At 41.9% G+C, this 27,317-nt stretch overlaps 1 protein-coding gene across 2 annotated transcripts in view; it reads right to left on the reverse strand.

Moving 5' to 3' along the window:
• LOC124796403 (proton-coupled amino acid transporter-like protein CG1139) overlaps positions 1 to 27,317 on the reverse strand; it is a 457,844-nt gene that overhangs the window by 5,219 nt on the left and 425,308 nt on the right. For both annotated transcript variants that reach the window (XM_047260579.1, XM_047260578.1), the window contains exons 3-9: positions 12,979 to 13,112; positions 8,326 to 8,469; positions 7,907 to 8,179; positions 4,197 to 4,281; positions 3,641 to 3,913; positions 2,961 to 3,139; positions 413 to 588 (exon numbers count right to left, since the gene is read on the reverse strand). In XM_047260579.1, the coding sequence (XP_047116535.1) occupies positions 413 to 588; positions 2,961 to 3,139; positions 3,641 to 3,913; positions 4,197 to 4,281; positions 7,907 to 8,179; positions 8,326 to 8,469; positions 12,979 to 13,112 (1,264 nt within the window). The remainder of the gene's footprint in view (positions 1 to 412; positions 589 to 2,960; positions 3,140 to 3,640; positions 3,914 to 4,196; positions 4,282 to 7,906; positions 8,180 to 8,325; positions 8,470 to 12,978; positions 13,113 to 27,317) is intronic.

A 27,317-nucleotide genomic window follows, 5' to 3' on the forward strand; every position in this document is an offset into this window, starting at 1 on the left:
TACAATATTATGATTTGTGGCAGGATACATCCTAAAAACAACACTTGTTTGCTTCTACTAAACAAGCAAGGTATTTTTAGTTTCTCTATTCAATATCAGCACACCTCATGACTCCACATGCAGTAACATTTTAATGAATATGCTTGGCTCTCACCACCAGATGGCTTATAATTTGTCTAACTGCTGCTGATTATCACATTTCCACTGAGCACCCTCCCCTATTTGCATTGATACTATCACACAATTATCAACTTACTGCATTTTCCTCCCTTCCTCCCCCTCCCCCGGTCAAAAGTTAAACTCTTGAGTATGGATAGTTTCTGTGTGACATTTTGTTCAACCATCAGTGTAATTGTACATTGACTGTTTTGCATTTAGTCTACTATATGCTGTTAAAGACATTTATACTTACATGTGACAATGACCAGGGAAACACGAACAAGGTATTCAAAAATAACTTTATGAGGATGTTTCTCAAGCTTTTCACTCAAGTAGCCATTCCATGTTATATCTATGGCCACATAGTTCTGTAAGCTGTGAGTTATAAAAATTGAGATAGCCAACATTATCTTCACACACTGTGCAAGTCTGGAAACAAAATTTAATCCAGGGTTAGTTTACAGTGAGTTATTCTTTCTGTACTTCTAGTGAAATTTATTAATGGGGGAACTAAAACAAGAGATTCAAAAGCATGCATCTGTGCCAAAGTTACATTATTAAAGTTTTTAGCCACAAGCATATATTGCCATATTCAAGAAGAGCTGTATCCAAACAATTCATCTGTAAAGGCCTATGTTATTTTCAAAGACTATTTAGCAAGTGATTGTCAAGAAAGTGATTTTGTTTAAGGAAGAAAAACTTATGTTTTTTTCATCATAAGCTAAGAATTTATATTAGCCAGTTTTCTGTACATTGATGGAGAAGTATCAAACTTTAAGTGCTAAGTATTCCTTATCTCTGTACCTCTGTATGAGAAGGGAAATACAGTGAGAATCCCAAAATCAGATGTGACTGGAATATTATGAATAAGGATGAAGCTTAATATTATTGTAGAAATTTAACCTCTTCGTATGTCTACTAAACATTGCTTTTATACCCATTTTTAAATGAATGGTGCACCTGAATCAAGGTAAGGACTTAATATCATTTGGATGCTGCACTGGTTTCGCTTAGAGTGAAGGTGGGAACACTGATGCAGCAAGATACTTGTTCAGTGCATTGATTTGAAGTTGTTTATATCAGGCCTCTGATGTCTTCTTCCACTACGTGTCTGGTGATCTGGCCTTTTGATGCATTACATGCTCTGTAGAAGTCACTTCAGTCTTCTCTAATCACAGCCACGAAGTCCAGTGCTATGTACAACTGCTGCAATTTGTGGTTTTTACTTTTTCTCCAGTCATCTCCATCCTTCATTGCCCCAGACATCGGTCTCAGAATAGCATTCTCAAATGTCAGGGATTTTCTTTCTATCTGTTGTGTCACAGTCAAGGTCTCTGCTCTGTATAGGATAACAAGTTACGTCACTGTCCTGTAGAGCCTAATCTTTGTGGACCTTTAAAGGTCTGTTTCCTGCATGGATTACTGCCACCATTTCCTGGTCTATCTAATCCCTTTCACCAAGTTTTGCCCCAAAATATTTGAACTATTACCATTTCAAAGATTTACCAGCTACATCCAGAGGTCTGTCATCATCCTCTCTCCTCACCACTTTTGGTCTTCTTCATATTCATCTTCAGGCCTGCTCTCATTGGCTCTTCCATTAACACACTGGCCATATAAACCAGATCTTGCTCATTCTGTGTTATGAAGCTGCATCATCTGCATAGGCCAGAGGGTTGCTGCATTACCCATTTGCAGTTTACCCTGTAACATTACTACACACTATTACTACCATGCTGCTGTCACACCACTGTTGATTGTACCATCCACATTCAGATTTTCAAAATAGATTTTCCATTCCTCCATAGTTTTCATTTGGTCTGCTATCATTTGTCCTCTTTGATCTTTGAATGTATCAACCCTTGCATAATATCCTTTCTTGAAGAATATGACTGTCTTGTAAAAGTCACTTGTATTGTCTACTGTTCAATCCTCTTCTGCAAATGACATCTTGCAGTTTACATGCTCTCACTTTTCTGTTTGAAGAATTTTGCTCCATCTGCCTCCATGTATCCCAATGGTATTCTTTCATCTTGTTTGTCAGCTATAACATTTTAGCATGCCCAACTTCAATTTTGAGCTAGGACCATAGTCTGTCTACATGATCTCCCTCTTCTTCCAGGGCAGCAAACCTGTTTTGAATTTCAATTGAGTATCTGCCCATAATGTGATCTTATTTCAGTAGATCTGTGTATATTTTCTGGTCTGCATCTCTTCTCCTGCAGTTTTTGCATTCTTGTTCTTTCATGAATAGCTAGTTCTTTCATTTACAGCCGTAAAGTCAATGATAATACCTCTTATTCTGTTGGTTACTGCAAAGGCAACTTCTAGCTGTTGTTTACCTTATTTCCACTACAGAAGTAGCTGTAGATCTTATTAGTGCATCCTGCTCCAAGCCATCTCATCTCTTGCAGTGCCACTGTATCTAGCCTGGCCTACTCAGTTCTTCATTCAGCAGCTTCACCACTCCAGGTATGCAGAGTTACCTTAAATTCCCAGCACCAAATTTCAGTGTGTGATTTTCCTCGATACTGAAGCACTAATCTCCAACTTTCTGGAGTTGTTTCCATTGTTGATCCATACCAAATCAGACTATTTCTTGGCATTTGCAACCATTTTCTTTTTTACAGTGCTCAAATTAATGGCAATTAATTCAGATTAGGAGTAGATCCCAAATAATGTAATTTGTCCCAAGATATTTTAGCAGACACAGTCACAGATCTAATGCTGCTCTTATTATTAGACAAAATAGTATTTAACTTCAAGTTTAAGATACACCTGCATAACTTCTAGACACTTACATCTCTTCATTAGGGAGGTTAAGTGTTATGCTCCCTTTCACACCACTGCCATATTTCATGTAACCAAAAAATCCAATTCCAATATACAAAGTTATGATGACAACCATGGCTCTATTAAGTACACCCAGTGATCCACCAAAACTCTTTGGTGTCTTCATGCTGTTCTCCAAAGGCAGAATCTGCAACAATTTTAAAAATATTTTGTAGAATTAAATACACAGGAGTGATAAAACTGACTTATGACTGTAGTTTTAGTATCAAGAAACAAAATCTTGAAGAACTTTAATAACTTGAAATGAAGTTTTTTGCTTCTAATTATCTGATGAGATAATGTAGCCCCAGTTAAGCCTTTTTCACTGAATGTATTGCTGCATAAAGTTATTGAAATTAACGTTTGTCTATCACTACTTATCTTACAAATAAAACATATTTAGCAATGAACTAAAACTTTCTGTATAGCCCACACATGCCTCCTGTTTAATTATATATTCACTTGTGGCATAGGGGTTTTGCATTAGAAATTATTTCATGTTAGATTCAAAATTTGTGTGAATATGAATTAGCACCATACTTCAGAAGTTACTCTTATTTAAGGCCTGCATTTATTCTTTAATATCACTGATCACTTAGCTTAATGAGTCACATTGAACCTATTTTTATGTAGTGTGTTACATACTTACAACACCTATTGCTTCTAATGCAAAAAGCACAGTTCCAAAGAAGAGGGGTAAACCCTTAAGAGTCCCAAAAGGCTCCTTGTCTGCAAGTGTAGGAGCACTGTTGACCAGGTAATACAGTGTGATGCCAAAGCCTATCAGAGTGAGTAAATTGGCTAGTGTTGTGAATGGTGCCAGAAGTTTCAGGTTGCGAACCATGTTGATCAATATCAATGGCAGCAGCAAAATCAGCATGTACATCCTTAAATCCAGCCCACTGTAGTATTCATCAACCACCTATAATAATAATATATCTGAATTAGAAGATTACGTACTATATTAATCACATAAATAGTGCTAAAGCCCTGATGTAGGGATAAGTAGTGGACTATTATTCACTTTATCTTGGAAAGATGGTCCTTCCCAGACCACTATTGGAGACTTCAATGAAAGTAATTATGTTCCTACTAGTCAATATTATGAATGATGAATTATTTACAAAGTATTTATTAAAATTGATATTGTTGTTGATACGACATTAAAGAGAATGAAAACTTCTCATTAATATTGTTATACTTACTGATTTTATATTACTGCTGACAAATACAACATACACACAACAAGTTCCCAGCTGGTAGATCAGCAAGAAGATATTCACAATGTGCCTGCAAAAATTACAGACTGTTAGAAAAATGAAATTGTTTTTGAAATTGAACAAAAATATTGTTACTTTATTAATTCAAAAATTTTAAAACAATTTTCATTGAAGATTACAAAGCATTCCAAGTTAAGTACATTTTGATATTAAGTATGCATAAATATGAATATTTTGTGATTTTAAACTTTAAACAAATGACAACAGAACATGGTAACTCTGAACACCTAGGTTATACAACAGACAAGTAAGTCTACTCTCATCTACACGAGATTTGGACACTGTGTCTGGTATGTAAACTCGATGATAGCATTACAGAGTTTTTTGATACTGTCTGAAGATTGTTGGAGCCTTATAATATCCTATATGTTTTGTAGACATTTAACATTCAAGATGTGGTACCTAGGTGATTTACAGTCTACAGTTTGAATGAAAGATATGTAGATACACATTGCAGCTGAAGTTTTCAGACTTTGAAAGATTCCTAATCATGAAAAGCGAAGTTGATACGGACATATTCCTTTGGAATTTCTGGAAGAATTGGAACAACCAAATGATTAATCAAATTACTGTGTAGAATGTATGATATAGGAGACACCCCATCAGACTTTTGGAGAAATATGATCCTCACTATATCAGTAACAGAAGGACAGATAAATGTGAGAACTGTCACACAATATAACTGATACATAATGTATGCAAGTTGGTCACAAGAATAATAGAAGAGTTGGAAAGAAAACTGAATATCTATCAGATGGCAATCCGTTTTTGTTAGAAAACTTCAAGACACAAGATTCAGTTTTGATGTTGTACTTGACAAAGGGGACAAGACTTGGAGGGGAAAAAAAACTTTGTAGGATTCGCCAACAACGAAAAAGTGTGTGTCAGTGTAAAATGTTGCATGAAATTGTGATTTTTAGAATAAGTATAAGCTATAGAGAATGAGAGTTAATACACAATATGTGTATTGAAGAAGCAATGAAAGAATTAACCGAAATTTTTGGAAGTGGGATTACAATGCAGGGTTAAAATATACCAATAGTAAGATCTACTGACGTCATTGATATTTTCAGTGAAAGTGTGCTACAATTATAGGACCTGTTGAATAAAATGAATGGTCTGCTGAGCTGAGAATACAGTTTAAGCAATAGTAACAGGAATGAAGAGTTGTAGAAATAAGATTTTCAATCAACTTGTCAAAATTTCAGACTGCATCACAGACAAGGTAGCAACACAACACACAAAATATGAAGAGAGGTGGAAATAAAGAGCAGAGTACCACATGCAAAGCAACTACTCCTGATCGAAAGAATTCAGCAATATCAAATAGAGGTTTCGTTTCTGCGATAAATTAGTAGTGATCTATTCTTGGAATACAGCAGTTGTATGGAAGTGAATAATGGACTTTAAGAAAACTAGGAAAATAAAAAAATCGAGTAGTAAAGATGTGGTGTTACAGAAGGTAGTCAAAGTAAGTTGGCTGGTACAATAAACTAGAAGGGGAGGGGAGGGGAGAGTTACCACAGAATTAACAAGGAAAGTAATTTGTGGGAAACACTAACAAGAATAATGGCCACTGTGATGGAACATGTTTTAATGCATCAGTCAGTAACTTTCATGGTACTAGCTGGAGATGCAGAAGAAATTTGAGGCCTTCTGCAAGATGAAGAACTTGGCACAGAGAATCATGATGCAACTCTAACCAGTCATAATACTGAAGACAGATGTATGTAAAAAAAAATTCAGCAAATGAGAAATTATATAATATATAGTAAAAAACCAACAGATGAGAATTTCACAGACCTGTTTGCATATTAGGGCAGTATCAATCAGAATAGCTACTATGTCTGCACAAGATATCTGTGAATTAGCTACAAATGATCAGCTGAGGCCTCTTGTTTATCATAGTTCACAAAACACATACTTGCCTACAAATTAAGTGTGGGTAACTTCTGGAAGCTGTATTTCCAATGCAGACACTATGGGAACAGTAATGTGCGTTTGCTGTGAACCTATTGTAAGATGTATTGTAGCAGAGTGCATTAAGAATATTATGTGAAGTCCACAACAAGCCATTGCAGAATTCTCTTCATGGATCTTAGGAGTCACACTCTTGTGAATACACTTACTGCCAAAGATAGATTTGCTTATTTTTATGAGTGAATTTAGGATGATCTGTGTAACAGGCAGCAAATTTGAAATCCCCAGATGCAATTGTTCAAACAGAGTGAGAGTGTCCTGTTAGTAACTACCATAAGGATATTTTGATTCAGAGGTGCCGATCTGGTAAGAAATGTGTTCATATTAAAGAAATCTTAACCTTTCCTGTATATAGACAACTGGTAATATTTCTGAGGTCAATGAAATCACACAGTGCTATGAGATGGTGAATGTAAAAGCAGGGTTGTGTAAGAGGTATAGTGGTGTTTTTGTATGCTAGTGTGTTAGTCTTGTGGTACGTAGTCTTATACATTTTGTGAACATCCTTTCCAAGATGATATACAAATAACATTTCTTTCTTGATTCTACTTGCACATTAACTTTTTGAAGGTTTATTTTTTCTGAGAAAAATTTATAAAACATTATGAAGACTAGCACAAAATCTTAAGTGTGTAAATGAAGATATAATGTTAAAAATGTGTTTTCAGAAGTGAAATATGTAATGAGCAATTTGACTATAATCCAGGTTCTATAGATATTAACTATTGTCAACAAATTCTTGATATTTAATTGACAATATTCTATGACAAATGGGAAATGAGGCAGTGAGTTAACATCCAGAAATAAATGTGAGAAATGAATTAATCACATACTTATTAATTGTATGAACAGATATCTATATAACCTATTAAAAAAAACCTGTAGTGTTTTGACATACCAATCAAACACACACACACACACACACACACACACACACACACACACACACACACACACACATATCCCAAGGAAGGACAGGCAAGGCAAGGAGAACTAAATAATGCTGGAAGCTTTCAATGTTTGCACTAGCAATATATCTCTTGTTTAACTGCATCTAGTACGTCATCTGACTAAATTAAAATTATGTATTGCTGATCTAATTTCAGTAGACGGAAAGTGTTCTGGCCTTTGGTCACCTGACCAAAGCTCACGAAACATGGAGAAGTGAAGGATAATGCAATGATGCCCAGCTGAATAATGGCAAATTTCAGACAACACTATGGGGCTGCACAATATTTAACATACTCTGAAAATATTCAAACACTATACTTGATCATTGGACGTAGACTGTTTCGTTTTAGATTGTGTAAGAGGAACATACATACTAATGTGAGTTAGTTTTTAGAAGAAAAGATGAGAAGCATGTAGCTATTGAGAAAGATTGGGAAATTCCTGTAACTGGGGCAAAAGAAATGAATGCTAAAACTGAACTGCCTGCTCACCCATTCCATGACAAACTGAATAGCAGCAGTTGCACTTTCAATGAATCCAGAGAGAAGCAGCTTTGAACACAAAGAACTCAAGCACTATAAAAATAATGGAAAATTCAATGAAGTGCTTCTGGATGCTTGCAGCAATTTTCCATGAGGTCACTTTTGTCTTAAAATCCGCCTTTAAGTATGAAATGGTGAGTAACTATGGCACAGCTGTCTTACCCAGTGTATGGAGCTAGAGGTCGAAGGAAGCGAGGTCCCTCCTCAAGAGCGGCCATTGCAGTTTCCTGATAGCCTAGGCTGGGTATACGGCGCCGCCTGCAGAGCTCATATTGTGCCTTCACCAGGAGATGGATACAGTAGGTGCACAGCACTCCAATGATAAATGTTCCAACTATACCCACGGCATATCCTGCATGCATGAAGGCATTTGGCATTGCCAAGATGCCTGTTCCTAGGCTGCCCTTCAGTAGATGCAGCAACGTCTCCATGTTTCTGTTAACAGAATCAGGCCAGAAAAAAGTATGTTAAGTGTGAAGTACCAGTATCACCACTGCATTGCTGCATCTTTATGGGGATAATTATATAAGATACAATTAACAGAAGTAAAGAAAAAACACGTATGCTACAGAGATACTTACGTGATAGGCTTTTCGACATCACGCTCTAAATGTGGTTTGTACTCTTGCTGCGCTGCACTCGCCTTCCGTGACAAAGCATCCCCCACAGTGAAGATGCCTGTACTAGCTCCATATCCTGCAGCTTCTGCTTCCTTGCTGCTGATACTGTAACAAACAACAGCTAATTTGAATTAATGTATGATGTAGACCCTGTATGTTTCACATATTGGAAGATAGATAGAATACGTTTCTGGCAAAGAGAGAACTGGAGAAGTACCACAAAGTATGGAGAAAGGACTACTAGAGGAAGTGACATTCAAAGTTTGAAGAACATCTGCAGTAAAAGGGACAAAAACGAATTAGGTAAGATTAGAAAATTGACAGCAATATGTACTGAAGGGCAGTAGGAAGGTAAGGGGGAAGGTGAGGGAGAAGGTGAACAAATAACCAGAGTCAACATAAGTGAACAGAGAGAATGACGACGTAAATGATATACGTAGAACAAGGATGAATTTGAGGATGAGGTGTGTGGGAAACAAGGCAGATGAAGGTGACAAAAAGGAAAATTAAGGATAGCAAGTAGCAAGAAAGTAGAAAAATACTTGCAAAAGAAAACGAGATTCTTGAGAATGGAGAAAACTATTAATAAATAAATCATTTAGCATGAACAGGAGTAGCAGTTTAGCAAATTATTGTTTACCAACACTTCCCAGTGATGCATGCTACCCGCCCTTTTTATTGACTTTGCTGGTCCTGGGACGAGATTTCACGGAAGTAGCAACGTATACTAACCGAGTGTGCTGCAGCTGCGTACTGTCTACGGCAGTAAATTGCTAGTGATTTTCCGCAAGGAAACCTTGAGACTGACTATGCGGGAAAGTATTTTAGAAACCAATCATGAGCCCCTCTCCCACGAAGGAAACTACTGGATTATAGAAAATACAGTCCGCCCCTGGTAGCTGAGTGGTCAGCGCGACGGAATGTCATACCTAACGGCCCGGGTTCGATTCCCCTGGCTGGGTCGGAGATCGTCTCTCAGGCACTGGATGTGTTGTCCTTATTCTTTCATCCCCATCGACACGCAAGTCGCCGAAGTGGCGTCAACACGAAAGACTTGCACTAGGCGGCCCGTCTACCCGACGGGAGGCGCTAGCCACACGGGATTTCCGTAGGAAATACACGTAGGATATGCATGCTGCAGAGAGCCTACTCCCCGACATCTCAGGGGCATAACCATTATTAAAAGGCACCCAGTCAACAAGGAGCATTAACGAAAAAGATAAGGTGGTTCATATGATGTGATCTATCACCCATAGACGTTCGATGCAAAGATTTTGAATCACTTTATACATGATCACTTCCTAGGGAACAACTTTTCTTGGAGAAAACAAGTTCGCTGATGCTTCCTGGCGTGCACGCGTCTAGATAAAAAACGTAGAATTCTTCAATAAAAACTAGCATCTGAAGTAAACAATACTTTGAACCACAGCATGTGGATTTTCGAACACTATGCAGGTTAGACGTTTATAATGGTCGCTGAGCTACTTAATGTAAGTCTGGCATTATGCATCCCGAACACTACACCTGTCACATGCTTGTTATGGAAGCCAGTAGAATTCCGAAGGAACGATGTGAGATTGGGGCTTTGTGTCCCGTCGACGACGAAGTTATTAGAGGTAGAGCAAAAGTGCGGGCTGGGGAAGAAAACCATACGCTTTCAATGCAACCAAACCAAGTTTCCGCTTTAAGTGGTCACGGAAAATCTAAATCTGGACGGTCGGCCGGGACTTTGCACCACACTTTTCAACAAGAATTCAGCATTGTACCACTCCACCACCTCACTATCATAATTGTTTAAATTGACGGATATTCGAACTTAAGACTGCACATCCTACGTGTAGGTAGGCTGTGTAAACTGTCGCACTTCTGCGTTTCCGAAGCTAGCAGTAATATATTCAGATAATGAGTTCCTTTATAATAGCATACGAGACGACCGGAAGTGATCCATTCTAGTTCACAACGTGAAAATTCTTTTTCTGTGAACTCATTACAAGCAGAACTTTAAACGCAAGACGTGTGACTGGTTCCTGACATGTTAAGATACCTAGAATGAATTGTGTCAAGTGCAGCATCTTCTAAAACAACAGAAGCCTTCCTAAGATTATTTTATTTATTGTTACCTCTGATGGCATTTATTCTGCGTGAATGTGGACTGGACGTCTCTAACATACAGTTAATTGAAGAGATTATATATCTACCTCTTTCAACCTCAGCCGTATGAGGAGAACTAAAACGTAGGAGGGAGGGAGGGGATGCGTGCCTCTGACTTCAGTGATCCTGAAGTAAGGGTGGTGCTTCCTAGAAATCGAGAACAGCGATTGTAAGTTAAACACACGGGTCTAGTGTAGCAGGGGATACAACCCGTCGGCTTTGGACAATGACGTCACAAGTCGCCAGAGAGCAGTTTACCATTTTCGCTTTTGCTGTTATGTTTCAGTTTCGTTTTTTTACTGATTGTTTAATAAAGTGGATCTGTTTATTCTATCTCGTGAGATTTTTTAAAAAAAGCCAAAAAACACTTAACAGCCACTGAAGGGAGCTACAACACTAAGAAGAATCGCTTCTCGATTGGCCACTTGTGACGTCATTGTCCAAAGCCGACGGGTTGTATCCCCTGCTACACTAGTCCCAAAGACACTGTCTAATGACTGTTTTTAGCGGAAAGCAATGTGTTGCCGCTCAACGCTTAGGGGTGGACCCACGTGTTAGAATTCTGTTCTATCAAAAATAAGGAAAATGTTTATTTTATGTTACTCTAGCTGTGAGAGGCGAAAAGTACATATCCACACTACAGTATCAGGTACAATGTGAAGTGTGATTACGTGCCTTTAACTATCGATTTAACAATTGTTATTTTCACAGCTGAATTCCCATGTGTTTGAAACAGGACGGAAAATATTAATGATTTTCAAACGTATGCAACAAAAATCTGGCGGCCGATTTAAAATATACCTCTTGTAGAAAGTCCCGTAGTAATTACGTTGTCAGCTAATTCCACACCACAGGACAATAAAATCACACGATCATGTTTGCCTCAAGAAATATTTAAAAAGAAAAAGCGAGACACGATCAATGGTTAATGATTCCCTTTGGATCTCGGCTAACTGAATCAAAATTGAAGTATTTGGGTAGGAAAGAAAACTGCCAACCCGAAGGTTGGTTTAAATACCACAGTGATTTACTAGACATTTTGCTGTTTAATGTGTATGTCCTTGCCATTCTACATTTGAGCAGACCTACACCTTTACATCGGAACCTATAGTTAAAGTGGGCTTCCAACCACGGAGCAAATTTTAATTTTGCTAACTATCGTTGGAAGTTAAAGAGGGCGACAAAAACTGAAACCGGACCTCTGAATCTGTAGTCAAAGCTAAAATTCATTCTGCTCTGCCTGAACTGTCTGGTAGAGTCCAAAGAATTACGTTTAACAACGCTGTCTTCGTTTTCCATGGATGCGAAGTCTTAACATTGTCTCCCGCCTCAAAGCCATGGCGTTTCCTCGAGTAAAGAACTGCAGAGCACTCTGACAGAGAGGAAAGCATGTTTCAGTCAGGTACGGTTAACTCCAAATCAACAAGTTATGCTGAAAAATATCTGATGTAGAGTTAACTGAAATCTCTTTCGATATTCATACCTATTCGTTACAGTTTCCAGACCAGTTGGTGTTACATTACTAAGAAAGTCGCCTTCCTGTTCGTAAAGGTGGAGGTTTCACATTAAGGCTTTTCACAAGAAAATCCAGTCGCAACGCTAAATGTAAACGTCCACGGTTGTCCGTATAATGAAGTTTCAAGCATCTCATGCTTATGAGGCGGTGTGAGTTGGTCTGCAGTGTACTCTGTCTCTACAGTGACCAGCTGTTTCTGTGGAAAGTTTGACTACACATATTAGCCATTTTAATGCTTGATACGATCCGTCCACTGGGCAGAAATTGTCAGTGTACATGTATTCCTTACTGTCTGACAAGAATCTGTCGGATAAGAACCACCTACCTATCATAGTTCCTGAGATTTGAGATGCGTGAAAAACTGCCGCTTCATGCATGAAGTTTTAATTCATTCGTTGTTTACTATTTAAGACACTCCTACAACACAGGCCACTTAAGGAAATCCCTGAAACATGACCGCGCTTTTGACAGCTTCCAACAGCTAATCGCCAACGGCTGTAGGCGAAAACAATAGCCAACTATAAGAGTTATGAAGAGGCGTTGCCGTATAGACGTTTACAAAATCGCATTGTAGACACGCGAAGCAGGTGTACTTACACATTTGTAAGCTTTGCACATTTCTTTGTACGACTGTTTCATAATTCAAGGGTGATTTCACGAAAACAGAAATGGAAAGTCTTCAATATTACACTACGAACAGCTCAGTTTTGGTTTCCATTTCTAATAAATTGGCAAAAAAAATACCCGGTCAATGCCAGGTTTCTCAGCTAGTTTGTAAATAAAGCCAAGAATGGAAAAAAAAGGCTCTAACATGTAAGGCACTCACAAACAGCATAATTTCTGTCGTCTCTACAAGTACTGGACAGATAAAGAGAGGATCTTCTAGCTGAAGATAAATAGCGGGATCACCACTTGCATAAGCGTATAATATTTGTTATTTGACTCACCTGTTGTAGGCGGGAGGCGGTGCCTGTTGCTGCTGCGTCGTCTTGGCGGCGTTGCCATTGCAGGCGGCGCCTTTGAGGTCGCTCACGTTGACGACTGTGTGCTGGTTGGTGCCGTAAGATGATGTCGTCGTGCCCTGCCGACCAAGACCAACAGCTGTGATTACCATGCTAATCTGCCTCCACTGAGCGTACTACAGTATCTGGTGGGAAGGAAGCCGCTCAGCAAGCGGGAACTCGTGATATCTCGCGCAGAACTTCGCAACTACTTCCTTCCGGCGACGCTGCAGCGGTTGCATGTCGATCAACAAGACTGTGGCGCCGCCGCTCGTCTCGTGTTTACATGGCCTGGCAGCGGTATTTGTATTTGCAGGTACGGCAAGTGTATTAAACGTACGAACTCTTGGGTATTGTTACTTTAAGTATTGTCTCGCTACATGTCAGCTGTTTACAAGAAATATGCTACTACGATTATTTAAAACTAGCAAACCCGGCAATGCTACGCAATGGCTAAAAATGTATGGTTGTTGCATATACATCCTAAAACCTTGTTCCCCTTCTCTCTGTCCATCTTCTCATCACCCCTCTCTCTCCCCCAGCTCTCTGTGCATAACTTCCTCTCCCCTCTATCAGTCCCCCTCCCCCCCCTCTATCTCTCTCTCTCTCTCTCTCTCTCTCTCTCATATATATATATATATATATATATATATATATATATATATATATATATATATATAATTACAAAAAATATAGCGTATGTCCATCCAAATGTTCATTAAAACATCATGTAAAAATTGGAGGTAAATCGGTCAAGAACTTCTCGAGATTTGTGGTCACTACGTTTCCCCTTTACTTATTACAAAAATGTACAGCCTATGTCCGAAAGTTTGTTAGACAGTCGTGTAAAAATTCGTAGTAAATCGGTCAAGAACTTTTCGAGAATCTCGGTAACAAGTTTTCCCGTTTATACATTACACGTGTATTTGTGTGGTATGTACAGGGTGATCAAAAAGTCAGCATAAATTTGAAAACTGAATAAATCACGGAATAATGTCGATAGAGAGGTACAAATTGACGCACATGCTTGAAATGACATGGGGTATTATCAGAACAAAAAAAAAAAAAAAAAAAAACACAAAAGTTCAAAAATGTCCGACAGATGGCACTTCATCTGATCAGAATAGCAATACTTAGCATAGCAAAGTAAGATAAAGCAAAGATGATGTTCTTTACAGGAAATGCTCAATATGTCCACCATAATTCCTCAACAATAGCTGTAGTCGAGGAATAATGTTGTGAATAGCACTGTAAAGCATGTCCGGAGTTATGGTGAGACATTGGCGTCGGATGTTATCTTTCAGCATCCCTAGAGATGTTGGTCGATCACGATACACTTGCGACTTCAGGTAACCCCAAAGCCAATAATCGCACGGACTCAGGTCTGGGGACCTGGGAAAGTGTCGGCTGAGCACACGATCGTCACCAAACGACGCGCGCAAGAGATCTTTCACGCGTCTAGCAATATGGGGTGGAGCGCGATCCTGCACAAACATCGTACGTTCCAGCAGGTGCTTATCAGCCAGTCTGGGGTTGATGCGATTCTGTAACATATCGGTGTACCTCTCACCGGTCACGGTAGCAGTTACCTGCTGTCCAACGCCATCTATCGGACATTTTGTGCACTTTGTTTTTTTTTTTTTGTTCTAATAAAACCCCATGTCATTCCAAGCATGTGTGTCAATTTTTACCTCTCTATCTACATTATTCCGTGGTTTATTAATTTTTCAAATTTATACTGACTTTTTGATCACCCGGTATATGACTGTCAAACTGAACGAGAAAATTATTTTTATTTTTTTAATACCAAATCCATCATTACCATCGACAATTACGAACATTACAAAAAATAAAGGAAATCAACCAAATAGTTCGAGCCCTTTTTGAGGTGGTGATCTTTCACTATACATTTTGATTTCCGAATTTTTCAAAAAAAATTATTTCATACTACCTTGTCCTACCAGTTACGAACACAATATAGATGCGACACAAATCAAAAATTTGTGCCGTGTGGGAAGTGGAAAGGAACAGAATAAACTAGCCAGCAGCGACATGTGACGCTATCTCCCCGTGGAGGGACTATGATGTCATAAATCATACGTATTTCAACAATCACAGTATCGGAACCCCCTGCGTAAATATTGGGTTTTGAGCAGAGGTTCCTGTTGTTAACCGCTTCAAAATTATTAAAAACTTGAAAACAAAAAATGGTTCAAATGGCTCTGAACACTATGCGACTTAACTTCTGAGGTCATCAGTCGCCTAGAACTTATTAAACCTAACTAACCTAAGGACATCACACACATCCATGCCCGAGGCAGGATTCGAACCTGCGACCGTAGCAGTCGCGCGGTTCCAGACTGTAGCGCCTAGAACCGCTCGGTCACTCAGGCCGGCGGCGTTGTAATGAGACACTGGAATCGCATTCGAGTGGACGGTAGCTCAAATTCTAGTCCCGTCAACAAGATTTAGGTTTTCCGTGATTTTACAAGTTACTTAAGGCGAAAGCCGAGGCTAAACCTTACAAGTGGCCAACCACATGCTGCGCTTGTTCGCGGTACTGATGTTGGAAATGTGTGTTTGTGTCAATATGGAAGCAGCCAAAGGACAGCAGTTATCTAAATACGTCTCTATGCTACTAACATACGAATTAATCGCATTTTGTGGAATACCCTTGCTCCACATTCTACTTTTTCCGTATATTGACGTCTCTGTCATTGAGATACACTATGTGATCAAAAGTATCCGGACACCTGGCTCAAAATGACTTACAAGCTCGTGGTACCTTCCATCGGTAATGCTGGAATTCAATATGGTATTGTCCCATCCTTAGCCTTGATGACAGCTTCCACTCTCGCAGGCATACGTTCAATCAGGTGCTGGAAGGTTTCTTTGGGAATGACAGCCCATTCTACACGGAGTGCTGCACTGAGGAGAGGTATCGATGTCGGTCGGTGAGGCCTGGCACGAAGTCGGCGTTCCGAAACATCCCAAAGGTGTTCTGTAGGACTCAGGTCAGGACTCTGTGCAGGTCAGTCCATTACAGGGATGTTATTGTCGTGTAACCACTGCGCGCCACAGGCCATGTATTATGAACAGTTGCTCGATCGTGTTGAAAAATGCAGTTGCCATCCCCGAATTGCTCTTCAATAGTGAGAAGCAAGAAGGTGCTTAAAACATCAATGTAGACCTGTGCTGTGATAGTGCCACGCAAAACAACAAGGGGTGCAAGCCCCCTACATAAAAAACACGACCACACCACAACACCATCGCTTCCGAATTTTGCTGTTGGCACTACACACGCTGGCAGATGGCGTTCACCGGGAATTCGCCATACACACACCCTGCCATCGGATCAGCACATTGTGTACCCTGATTTGTCACTCCGCACAACGTTTTTCCACTGTTCAATCGTCCAATGCTCCTTACACCAAACGAGGGGACGTATGGCATTTACCGGCGTGATGTGTGGCTTATGAGCAGCCGCTCGACCATGAAATTCAAGTTTTGTCACCTCCCGCCTAATTGTCATAGTACTTGCAGTGGATCCTGATGCAGTTTGGAATTTCTGTGTGATGGTCTGGGTAGATCTCTGCCTGTTACACATTACGACCCTCTTCAACTGTCGGCAGTCTCCGTCAGTCAACAGACGAGGTCGGCCTGTACGGTTTTGTGCTAGACATGTCCCTTCACGTTTCCACTTCACTATCACATCGGAAAGTAGACCTATGGATGTTTCGGAGTGTGGAAATCTCGCGTACGGACGTATGACACAAGTGACATCCAATCACCTGACCACATTCGAAGTCAGTCAGTTCCGCGGAGCGCCCCATTCTGCTCTCTCACGATGTCTAATGACTGCAGAGGTCGCTGAGATGGAGTACCTGGCAGTAGGTGGCAGCACAATGCACCTAATATGAAAAATGTAATTTTTGGGGGTCTCCGGATACTTTTGCTCACACAGTGTATATATAAACGTATGTATAGGCCACTAGCGCCTTCTACATTGAAATGCTGTTAGTGATTTCGTATGAAATAAGACTCTTTTTTACGGTTACACGAATTACTGGCGGTATATGGTTGACCCTTTCTCGATTTTCTACTTTTGCCGCGTACAGGCGTTTCATTTATTGACATACTAGCTAAGTACTTGGTGTTACCCAGCTATGTATGTATTCCAATCTTCTATTAGTCCATTTCCTCCTTCCTCATCCCTCTGTCCATCTCCTCCCTTCCCTCCCTCTCAGTCCGTGTCTTCCTCCCCCTTTCTCGGCCCACCATCTCCTCTCCTAACTCTGGAATATTATTAATAATTTCGTCTCGTAGGCGGAATGTTCGTTGTCATGACAGGCTGATCTGTAGTGTAGCCCGAGCTCTACGCTAGTTTAGTATTGATAGTTCCATTTACCTCCATTTTGCGCTCAAGCTCCAGCGGTATACCGGGTGATCAAAAAGTCAGTATAAATTTGAAAACTGAATAAATCACGGAATAATGTAGATAGAGAGGTACAAATTGACACACATGCTTGGAATGACATGGGGTTTTATTAGAACCAAAAAAATACAAAAGTTCAAAAAATGTCCGACAGATGGCGCTTCATCTGATCAGAATAGCAATAATTAGCTAACAAAGTAAGACAAAGCAAAGATGTTCTTTGCAGGAAATGCTCAATATGTCCACCATCATTTCTCAACAATAGCTGTAGTCGAGGAATAATGTTGTGAACAGCACTGTAAAGCATGTCTGGAGGTATGGTAAGGCATTGGCGTCGGATGTTGTCTTTCAGCATCCCTAGAGATGTAGGCCGATCACGATACACTTGCGACTTCAGGTAACCCCAAAGGCAATAATCGCATGGACTGAGGTCTGGGGACCTGGGGAGGCCCAGCATGACGAATGTGGCGGTTGAGAACACGATCATCACCAAACGACGCGCGTCTAGCAATATGGGGTGTTTTTTTCTTTTGTTCTAATAAAACCCCATGTCATTTCAAAAAATGGTTCAAATGGCTCTGAGCACTATGGGACTTAACATCTCAGCTCATAAGTCCCCTAGAACTTAGAACTGCCTAAACCTAACTAATCGAAGGAAATCACACACATACAAACCCGAGGCAGGATTCGAAACTGCGGCCGTAGCGGTCGCGTGGTTCCAAACTGAAGCGCCTAGAACCAGTCGGGCACACTGGCCGGCTGTCAATCCAAGCATGTGTGTCAATTTTTACCTCTCTATCTACATTATTCCGTGGTTTATTAAGTTTTCAAATTATACTGACTTTTTAATCAACAGAAACGCCAAGATGCGCAAAACCAGAGAAAGAAAACACAGTGGTAAATTATTTATTACGTGTTTATCTGCCCTTGCATGCGAAGTGTTTTCCCCCGAAAATTCAGTTTGATCGCACACTGTAACCTTATAGAACCTAGTTGTTGTTACGTACAATAAGTAATATTTATCTTGTGATCGAAACAAAGAGAGCTCTACATCATTGGCTTTACACCTCAGCTGTTTTGCCTCACGACAGGCGTCACCAACATACACTTTCTGTAACTTGAAGGAGGAAAGAAGGATAAAGGAAGGGAAAGAAAAAGGATTACCGATATCAGCTGCATCAGAACTTCGTGCGCCATCAGCGGTGGCAAGTGAAGATCTGTGCCGGATCAGTATTCGAACCCGGTACCTCCTGATTACTAGGCAGCTGCGTTAACCACAGCATCATCCGGACACAGAGTTTATCGCAACTACGCAGAGTATCTCGGCCGGCCAATGTTCCCACCAAGCAGTATCTATCTGTAGTCCGTGTCCATTTCCCCCATGCTCACTACTGAGTGATTCCCACAGGAGATCGGACGTAATTGTGCGTCCGCACTGAATGTGGTGGATCCGTTGCCCATCGAGGCGAATCAATTATACGAGGCTGAATGCATGGTGTCTGTTTTTTCAGACACTTCCGAAAAATGGCTCTGAGCACTATGGGACTCAACATCTGTGGTCATACGTCCCCTAGAACTTAGAACTACTTAAACCTAACTAACCTAAGGACATCACACACATCCATGCCCGAGGCAGGATTCGAACCTGCGACCGTAGCAGCCGCGCGGTTCCTGACTGAGCGCCTAGAACCGCTAGACCACCGCGGCCGGCCGACACGTCCGAAAGAATAGACACCATTCATATAGTATACTTTGAGGTTAGAGATCGGATAATCCTCGTTAGGCTTTACCAATGCCAAGATGTTTATTTTCGAAAGTTAGCGGTGATTTTCTTCCCCATCCGTCCTAAAATCAAGATTTTAGTCCTTCACTAATGATTTCATCATCGACAGGACGTGTAAGACTAGTTTTACTTCTTCACAGTTTTAAGAGAACTTGCAACATCTGATTTAGGCAGCAAGTGGGATGTAGCATGCAGGTCCTGTTAATCGAATAAGAGGTCAACATTAGGAGTCAAACTTCCAACTTGTGCGTAATGGCTTACTAGATGAACGTGTAAATAAACTGTTAAAAGTTATCCATAATTCAGATAACGGTGATGAAGAAAAGAATTAGAGTTTATATTCTCATCGGCGACGGGGTCATTAGAGACTGAACACTAGGCTGGAAAATTGAGGAATCGGTTGCAGCCACCCTGAACGAAACATTCCTGCATCCGGTTAAAGTGATCTGAAAAACCAATATTTATTATTTCTCAAGTCAACATCCCTCTGTCTCAACACAAACTAATCGTATAAGCATTAACGATGTGTCGTTAGAAAGGTTTTATTAACTGGGTTCTGACATTTTTATCTATTTTAGACTACTTATTAAGTGGATAATTTGTACACAGCATTGTCACATGTAATAACAATGACCACTGCGGTAGTCAATTATCTCTGCCCATCGTAAAAGTACACTTTTGGTTGGTTAGTTGATTTCGGAGGAGTGGACCAAACAGCGAGGTTAGGGAAGTATTGGGAAAGAACTCGGCCGCGCCCTTTCACAGGGATCATACCGGTATTTGCCTGAAGCGATTCAGCGAAATGACGGGAAACCTAAATCAGGATTGTTAACCACTGCGGCACTTCGATCGATAAGGTCACTTTTCTAAACAAATACACTTTCCAAAACGGCAAACATATTCGTCAGTGTCGCCTTGATTTGTGATTCACCTATTGCTACTACGGCCTAACGCGCTTGCTATAATTGTAAATATTTGTCGAATTAAAATTATAGATTATACGGTCAGCCATCTCTGTCCGTCGTATAAGCCGGGCAAACATTCCGCACACAAAACACATTTTTTGTCACACAGAAATGTATAAACAAGGCCGCATCATAAATTCATGATTATTCTTATCTCAACGGCTGCACTTACTCCAAATATTGTCATTACATAAAGCTATTGTATGGTGCATAACTTCGTAGCCGTTTCCCATTGTTTTAATAAATTCTTCACTGTTTACAACACTCTGCTACTGCTGGGGTATTCTTCGGTCCCGCGACTGTAGAAATTACGCTGTTTTGGGGCGAAGAACGCGTCGAGCCACGTTCGGATCGCGTTTTCATCCGGAAAGGAAGTTCCTTGTAGGTTTTTTGATAGAGAGCGGAAAAGGTGTAAATCTGAGGGCACAAGATGAGGTGGATAACGTGGGTGCGGAATGATTTCCCAACTCAATTCCTGTATAGTGTTTTTCGTCAGTCTAGCTGAATGTGGGCGTGCGTTACCGTGGAGCAGCGTCACTTCACGCAGTCTTACCTGTGGTTGTTCTTGGACAGCGTCTGCAGGACGTCTGTTCTTGACAGCAGTGTTGGTAACATCTCAGGGAAACAATTCGTAGGACACCACAACGTCGCTGTTCCATCAGATGCATAACATTATCTTCTGTGGATGCGCACAGGTCTTTGTACAGGGAATTGATGCTTTGTTTGGGCTCAGCCATGGCTTTCTTTTCCTTATGTTAGCATGGAAAACTGAAATGAAGTCCCATGCTTCTTGACAGAGCGTGGAGGAACGATGCGGGAGACCCGCACCGTCTTACTAGGCAAGGTCCTAATGGCGGTGGTTTGCCCTTGCCTTCCTCCGACTGTAATGGGGATGACTGATAATGATGACGACGACGACGACGAGACTCAGTCATCTCGGGGCGGGTGAAAATCCCTTACCCCGCCGGGAATCGAACCAGGAACCACCGGCCGGGGTGGCCGAGCGGTTCTAGGCGATACAGTCTGGAACCGTGTGACCACTACGGTCGCAGGTTCGAATCCTGCCTCGGGCATGGATGTGTGTGATGTCCTTAGGTTAGTTAGGTTTAAGTAGTTCTAAGTTCTAGGAGACTGATGACCTCAGAAGTTAACTCCCATAGTGCTCGGAGCTATTTGAACCATTTTTGAACCCGGGACCCCGTGCCCGGGAACAGTGAACGCTACCGCGAGACCACGAGCTGCAGACTTGTGTTAGCATAAAGACGCCATTTCTCGTCACCAGTAACGATACAAAATAGGAATGGTCGGTGTTGTGACGAGCCAAGAGATGACGAGCAATCAGAGATTTACACATGACCACCCCGTGATATTTGTAATTTTGGCTTAGGGCATGCGGTACCCATACACACATTTTTTGAACCTTTCCCAATGCATGCAAATGTCGTACGGTAGTGGAATGATCACAGTTCATCACATTTGCCAGTTCTCGAGTACACTTACGTGGATCATTGTTTAACCGATCTTCATCAAACGCCTCAGGTCTTCCTGAACGCGGAGAGTAACTAATGTCCCATGCACTGTCCAGTGGCATTATTCCTACACATGGCAGAGATCTATCTGGCTGCCTCCGCTGCTGTCACCCCTCTGTTAACCTCAAACAGAAGAATGTGTCGAAAATGCTCCAATTTCTCCACATGGCATTCCATTTTCTAGCGTCCACAACGCCACTTAATATCTCCAAACGACAAAATGACAATATGTAAACTCAAACAGCAACAGTGAACTACAAATAAAAAATGAAATCGATAAATAAATCCATAGAAATCGGAATACCAACAAGGAAAATAAAAACGCTACGAATTTATGCACCAACCTAATATAAAACTACGAAAGTTTCGCACACGTCCCCTGGTAAAACCCAAATCATAAGGATCCCGTTAAGCATATGGTCTCTTCGCCTTTGTGTGACCAGACGGAGCATGACACCCACCTAGAATGAACGTCTCTTCCACTATATCAACATTCGGTCCAGTTTCATTAGAGGTGTGAGTCAGCGTTATTTGGCGACCTCTGGCCGGGGAAGCGTGTCAGGTGTGACGCACTCGCGTGTGAGTCTCGGGGGCGTGCGCTGCAGTGCGGGCAGCCTCCGTTCGCCGTTCACCGGCGCAGACTTTCACCGTTGAGAGCGACCGGACCTCACGCCGGACGTTGCACGCCGCACGCCAACGGCGTAACGAGTGAGTAAGTTACGCACGCGCAGTGGCCGTCACGGCAGTTCCGCTAGCCGCCGCTGCACGCGCTCGCCCTTGGCGGTCAGACGCTCGCGACTGCACGTGCTAACTTCCGAGAGTCCTCGACCACGGACACGCGAGCGATGTTGAGCTTCCAGACTGACTCACTGCATCTTCGTGCACCCTACTCTCTGTTATACTACCACTATGCTCATTAAGAAAACGACGCACCACGAACTAACTGTCCAAATGGGTCGGTAATCGGTAGATATGATGAACAAACAAAACAAAAGATAACAATTTCAGAAAAATTTGATGATTTATTCAAAAGAAAGGGCTTCACAGATCGAGCAAGTCAGTAGCGTGTTGGTCCACCTCTGGCCATTGTGCAAGCAGTTGTTCGGCTTGGCACTGATAAAGTTGTTGGATGTCTTGAGGGAAATCGTGTCAGATTCTGTACAACAGGCGCGCTAGATCGTCAAAATCCCGAGGTGGTAGGACGGCCCTGATTATGATGCTCCATACTTTCCCAGTTGGACGGCGACGTTGCTTGTCAAGGTAGCGTTTGGCATGTACGAAGACAAGCAGTAGAAACTCTCGCTGTGTGAGGGTGGGCATTATCTTGCTGGAATGTAAGCCCAGGATGGCTTGTTATCAAGGGCAACGAGACGGGGCGTTGAATATCGTTGACGTACTCTTGTAAGAAGTGGATGGACGCGCCCCAGACAATGGTGGGATATCAGCCTGACTGCCACCCGCCATTCTATTTGAAAGATTCCAGAAGTTTTCAAAAAATGGTTCAAATGGCTCTGAGCACTATGGGACTCAACTTCTGAGGTCATCAGTCCCCTAGAACTTAGAACTGTTTAAACCTAACTAACATAAGGACATCACACACATCCATACCCGAGGCAGGATTCGAACCTGCGACCGTAGCGGTCGCGCAGTTCCAGGCTGTAGCGCCTAGAACCGCTCGGCCACCTCGGCCGACCCAGAATTTTTCGCTTGACTTACTGTCGCATACTCATCAATTCTTTTTGTTGTGTGCATTATCTTGAATTTATCCACATTTAAAGAGAACAGCCATTCTTGACGCAAGTGGAAACATTGGTAAGTCATTGTGCATTTCCTTACGGTTGTGTAGCGACTAGTTTACTGTACAAAACAGCATCGTCATTGCGAAATGTGGTTGTGCTGCATAAACGCTGTCTGATATATCACTTGAGAGAATTAGCGGTCCTATTGCTTGAACACATGTGATGTTGCTTTAGCTTCTGCTGAACAGTCCCCTTTCTTTATATCGTAATGGGTTTTATTAGTGAAATATCTTTCGAGCCGATCGCACACCGGTGAAAACATTGCGTAAGCTTGTGATCTGGGTGTTAGCCGATAATAGCACATGTCGAAAATCTGGGAAGATAGAATCTACTTTTTCAGCTGCATCTACTTGCAACGATGTGTCGAGTGTAAACGCTTTCGATAGAACGTATGTTCCTTTGCGTGCAGTATGGCTTCGTCCCCGCCACAGCCGCAGTGGTCCACAACCCCACGACGAATACCGCAGTCCACTTCACCACTCCGCCGCCCCACAACGAACCGTTCTTTCAAGATTATTGTGCGTTCGGCTCCCGGTGGTCTCCCCCCTCCCCAGGGAACGTCTCACACCAGACGAGTGTAACCCTTATGTTTGCGTGGTAGAGTAACGGTGGTGTACGCGTACGTGGAGAACTTGTTTGCGAAGCAATCGTCGACATAGTGTAGTTAAGGCGGAATAAGGGGAACCAGCCCACATTCGCCGAGGCAGGTGAAAAACCGCCTAAAAAACATCCGCAGACTGGCCAGCTCAAAGATTTACTTTAGTCTTTCCTAACATTTATCTTTTTAAAAGCAAAATAATTTACTTCTGCTAAGTCCATATGTTATTTGTTGAAATAATCAGCAGTTAGTTACACAAAAGAAGTTTTATTCCCTTACCAGCTTCTGGTAAAAGTTTAACTATGCCATTCTTTGCTAACGTCAAAAGTAAGAACATGTATGCAGCATACTGCTGTCGTTATGTGGATGGCCACATCATTATGCTACACACTTCTACTTATTTTTTACACTCGCAAAGAAAGTGATAATTATAAACTTCTGACAAAGAGCACTAGGTGCCCGAAACCGGGAAAGGAATAAAATTTCTGATGTGCAACTGGTTGCTGATTATTTCAGCAAATCAGCAAATAGAAATACAGCTGCCCAGGGTAGAGAAAGTACTCGACATTTTGATTGAAACGATTGATGGCTATTTTCAGTGCTTTGCGTTGCCTCCTGCTTACTTTTCTGATCAAAACATCGAATTCTGACATCGATTTTGCATACGCTATTGTATTGTCCGTCAGTCACTGGTACTGTTCACGTATCGCCCACAAACATGTCACGTCGTTATGACTAACTCAATCATCTGACATCACCAGCACACAGCCTGATATACATGACAGACTGATATAGTGAGAGATAGGCTACTTCTGCGCTTATTACTGATTTGTGTTGTCGGTAATATGATTGAGCTGCAAATAAACACGTGGCTCTGCTGAAATAATTAGCGTCGGAAAAGTGGAGAATCAGCTGTTATAGACATGAGAGGTGAACATCAGCTATGGATGTGTGAGAGAGCCAATCCATGCAGTAATCTGATCACCTTCAAGATGATCGATGTTGGTACTGGTATCCAAGGCAATGTTTTAGCCATATCTTGCCGTGTCGCAGGCCTCGTATGAAAATATTAATCACTACGATATAACAAAAGATCGTCGCCAGGAAAGGCGTAAGTCAGAAAGTCAGGCTCACAGGAGAAGATATTCTTCTCGTACGAGGCAAGTTCTCTGCTGTATCGAAACTGTGGAAGCAGCTTTATTTAGTGAAAACAGCACTATCACCCGAGCCATTCTTTTGGATGAACACAATTCGACGGCTTCATCGTAGATGTCTGAAAACACTGTACTAGAAGATTTACTTATTTTACATTCACCTCGTTCACACGATTTGATTCGTCTGTTGTCTGTTCTTGAGTAAACTCTTATACCTATCATAAACTTCATATCTGCACTTCATATTTTACAAAAGGTTCCCGTTTAAGGTATACTGTATTATATTACTTAGCATACCAATATGAGAGGCTGAAAATTTCAAAGATTATACTTGTTCTAAAATTGTTCTGCCCACGAAGATTTTGGTTCAGATTCTATCCTTTCTCCAGTAAGCAATCACTGAAGTTTTAGTTTTAGTGTTCTGAATACCGCATTGCTTACACAGACGACTCAAGTGGTGACGTTGCGTCATATTGTTCTAGCATATTGTTCTAGTGATATTAACCAGCATGGGGTAACTCGAACGCCCGTGTGGAACATTCTTGACGACAGCTGCCACTACCCCTAACACTTAGAACGCATGGAGGCCGAATTACCTACGAACATGCCTCCTCGGCGACTGCATTGTCGCTGGTTCATCTCCCACAGGCCAGCACGACCCCATCCTGTTGACAGACGACGCTACCTTTAGGATAGGTGGTAGCATCAGCTTTCACAATACCCCCCGTGGGCTACAGCAAATTCCCATGGTCTGGTGGCAGTGAACCATCTGCGCCGATTAATCCTCAATTTCCAGAATGAGATTTTCACTCTGCAGCGGAGTGTGCGTTGATATGAAACTTCCTGGCAGATTAAAACTGTGTGCCCGACCGAGACTCGAACTCGACACCTTTGCCTTTCGCGGGCAAGTGCTCTACCATCACAGCTACCGAAGCACGACTCACGGTCGGTACTCACAGCTTTACTTCTGCCATGGCTAAGCCATGTCTCCGCAATATCCTTTCTTTCAGGAGTGCTAGTTCTGCATGGTTCGCAGGAGAGCTTCTGTAAAGTTTGGAAGGTAGGAGACAAGATACTGGCAGAAGTAAAGCTGTGAGTACCGGCCGTGAGTCGTGCTTTGGTAGCTCTGATGGTAGAGCACTTGCCCGCGAAAGGCAAAGGTCCCGAGTTCGAGTCTCGGTCGGGCACACAGTTTTAATCTGCCAGGAAGTTTCAATCCTCAATTTGTTTAGCACACTGAGCTCGCATTCAGGAGGACGATGGTTCAAACTCGCGTCGAGCCATCCTGATTTAGGTTTTCCCTAGTTCCCCTAAATCGCTTCAGGCCAACGCCGGGATGGTTCCTTTGAAAGAGCACAGCCGACTTCAAATGGCTTAAATGGCTCTGAGCACTATGGGGCGTAACTACTTTGGTCATCAGTCCCCTAGAACTTAGTACTACTTAAACCTAACTTACCTAAGGACATCACACACATCCATGCCCGAGGCAGGATTCGAACCTGCGACCGTAGCGGTCGCGTAGTTCCAGACTGTAGCGCCTAGAACCGCTTGGCCACTCCGGCCTGCACGACCGACTTCCTTCCCCATCCTTCCCTAACCCGACGGGACTGATCACTTCGCTGTTTGGTCCCCTACCCCAAATCAACCCACCAACCTCGGTTTGTGGGCGAGGATTATTGGCGGCTACGAGGGCTATGCCGAAAGTTTTTAGCATTCCGTAAACCGTAAGACGGAGGACAATGGGGTTGTTTTCATTCGAAAGAGCGATGTTTTTCGACCTTGGGACCTGCGCGCGCAGCCCCTGGCTAGAGGTGATCCCCCCACAGAGCGGTAAGAAATCACAGGCAGTGCCGAGTCAGAGATGGTGCAGGATGGAGCTGTCGCGCCGCGACTTTCGCGCCATGATTTTTTACGATTATAAAAAGGGTTTAAGTGCCGAAGAATGCCATTCTTCTTTGCTGCGTGTTTTTGGTGAAGCTTCCCCTTCTAGGGCAACAGTTGAAAATTGGTTTCGCGAGTTTT

Source organism: Schistocerca piceifrons, chromosome 4 (genome assembly GCF_021461385.2).
Source record: "Schistocerca piceifrons isolate TAMUIC-IGC-003096 chromosome 4, iqSchPice1.1, whole genome shotgun sequence".
Taxonomy (NCBI): domain Eukaryota; kingdom Metazoa; phylum Arthropoda; class Insecta; order Orthoptera; family Acrididae; genus Schistocerca; species Schistocerca piceifrons.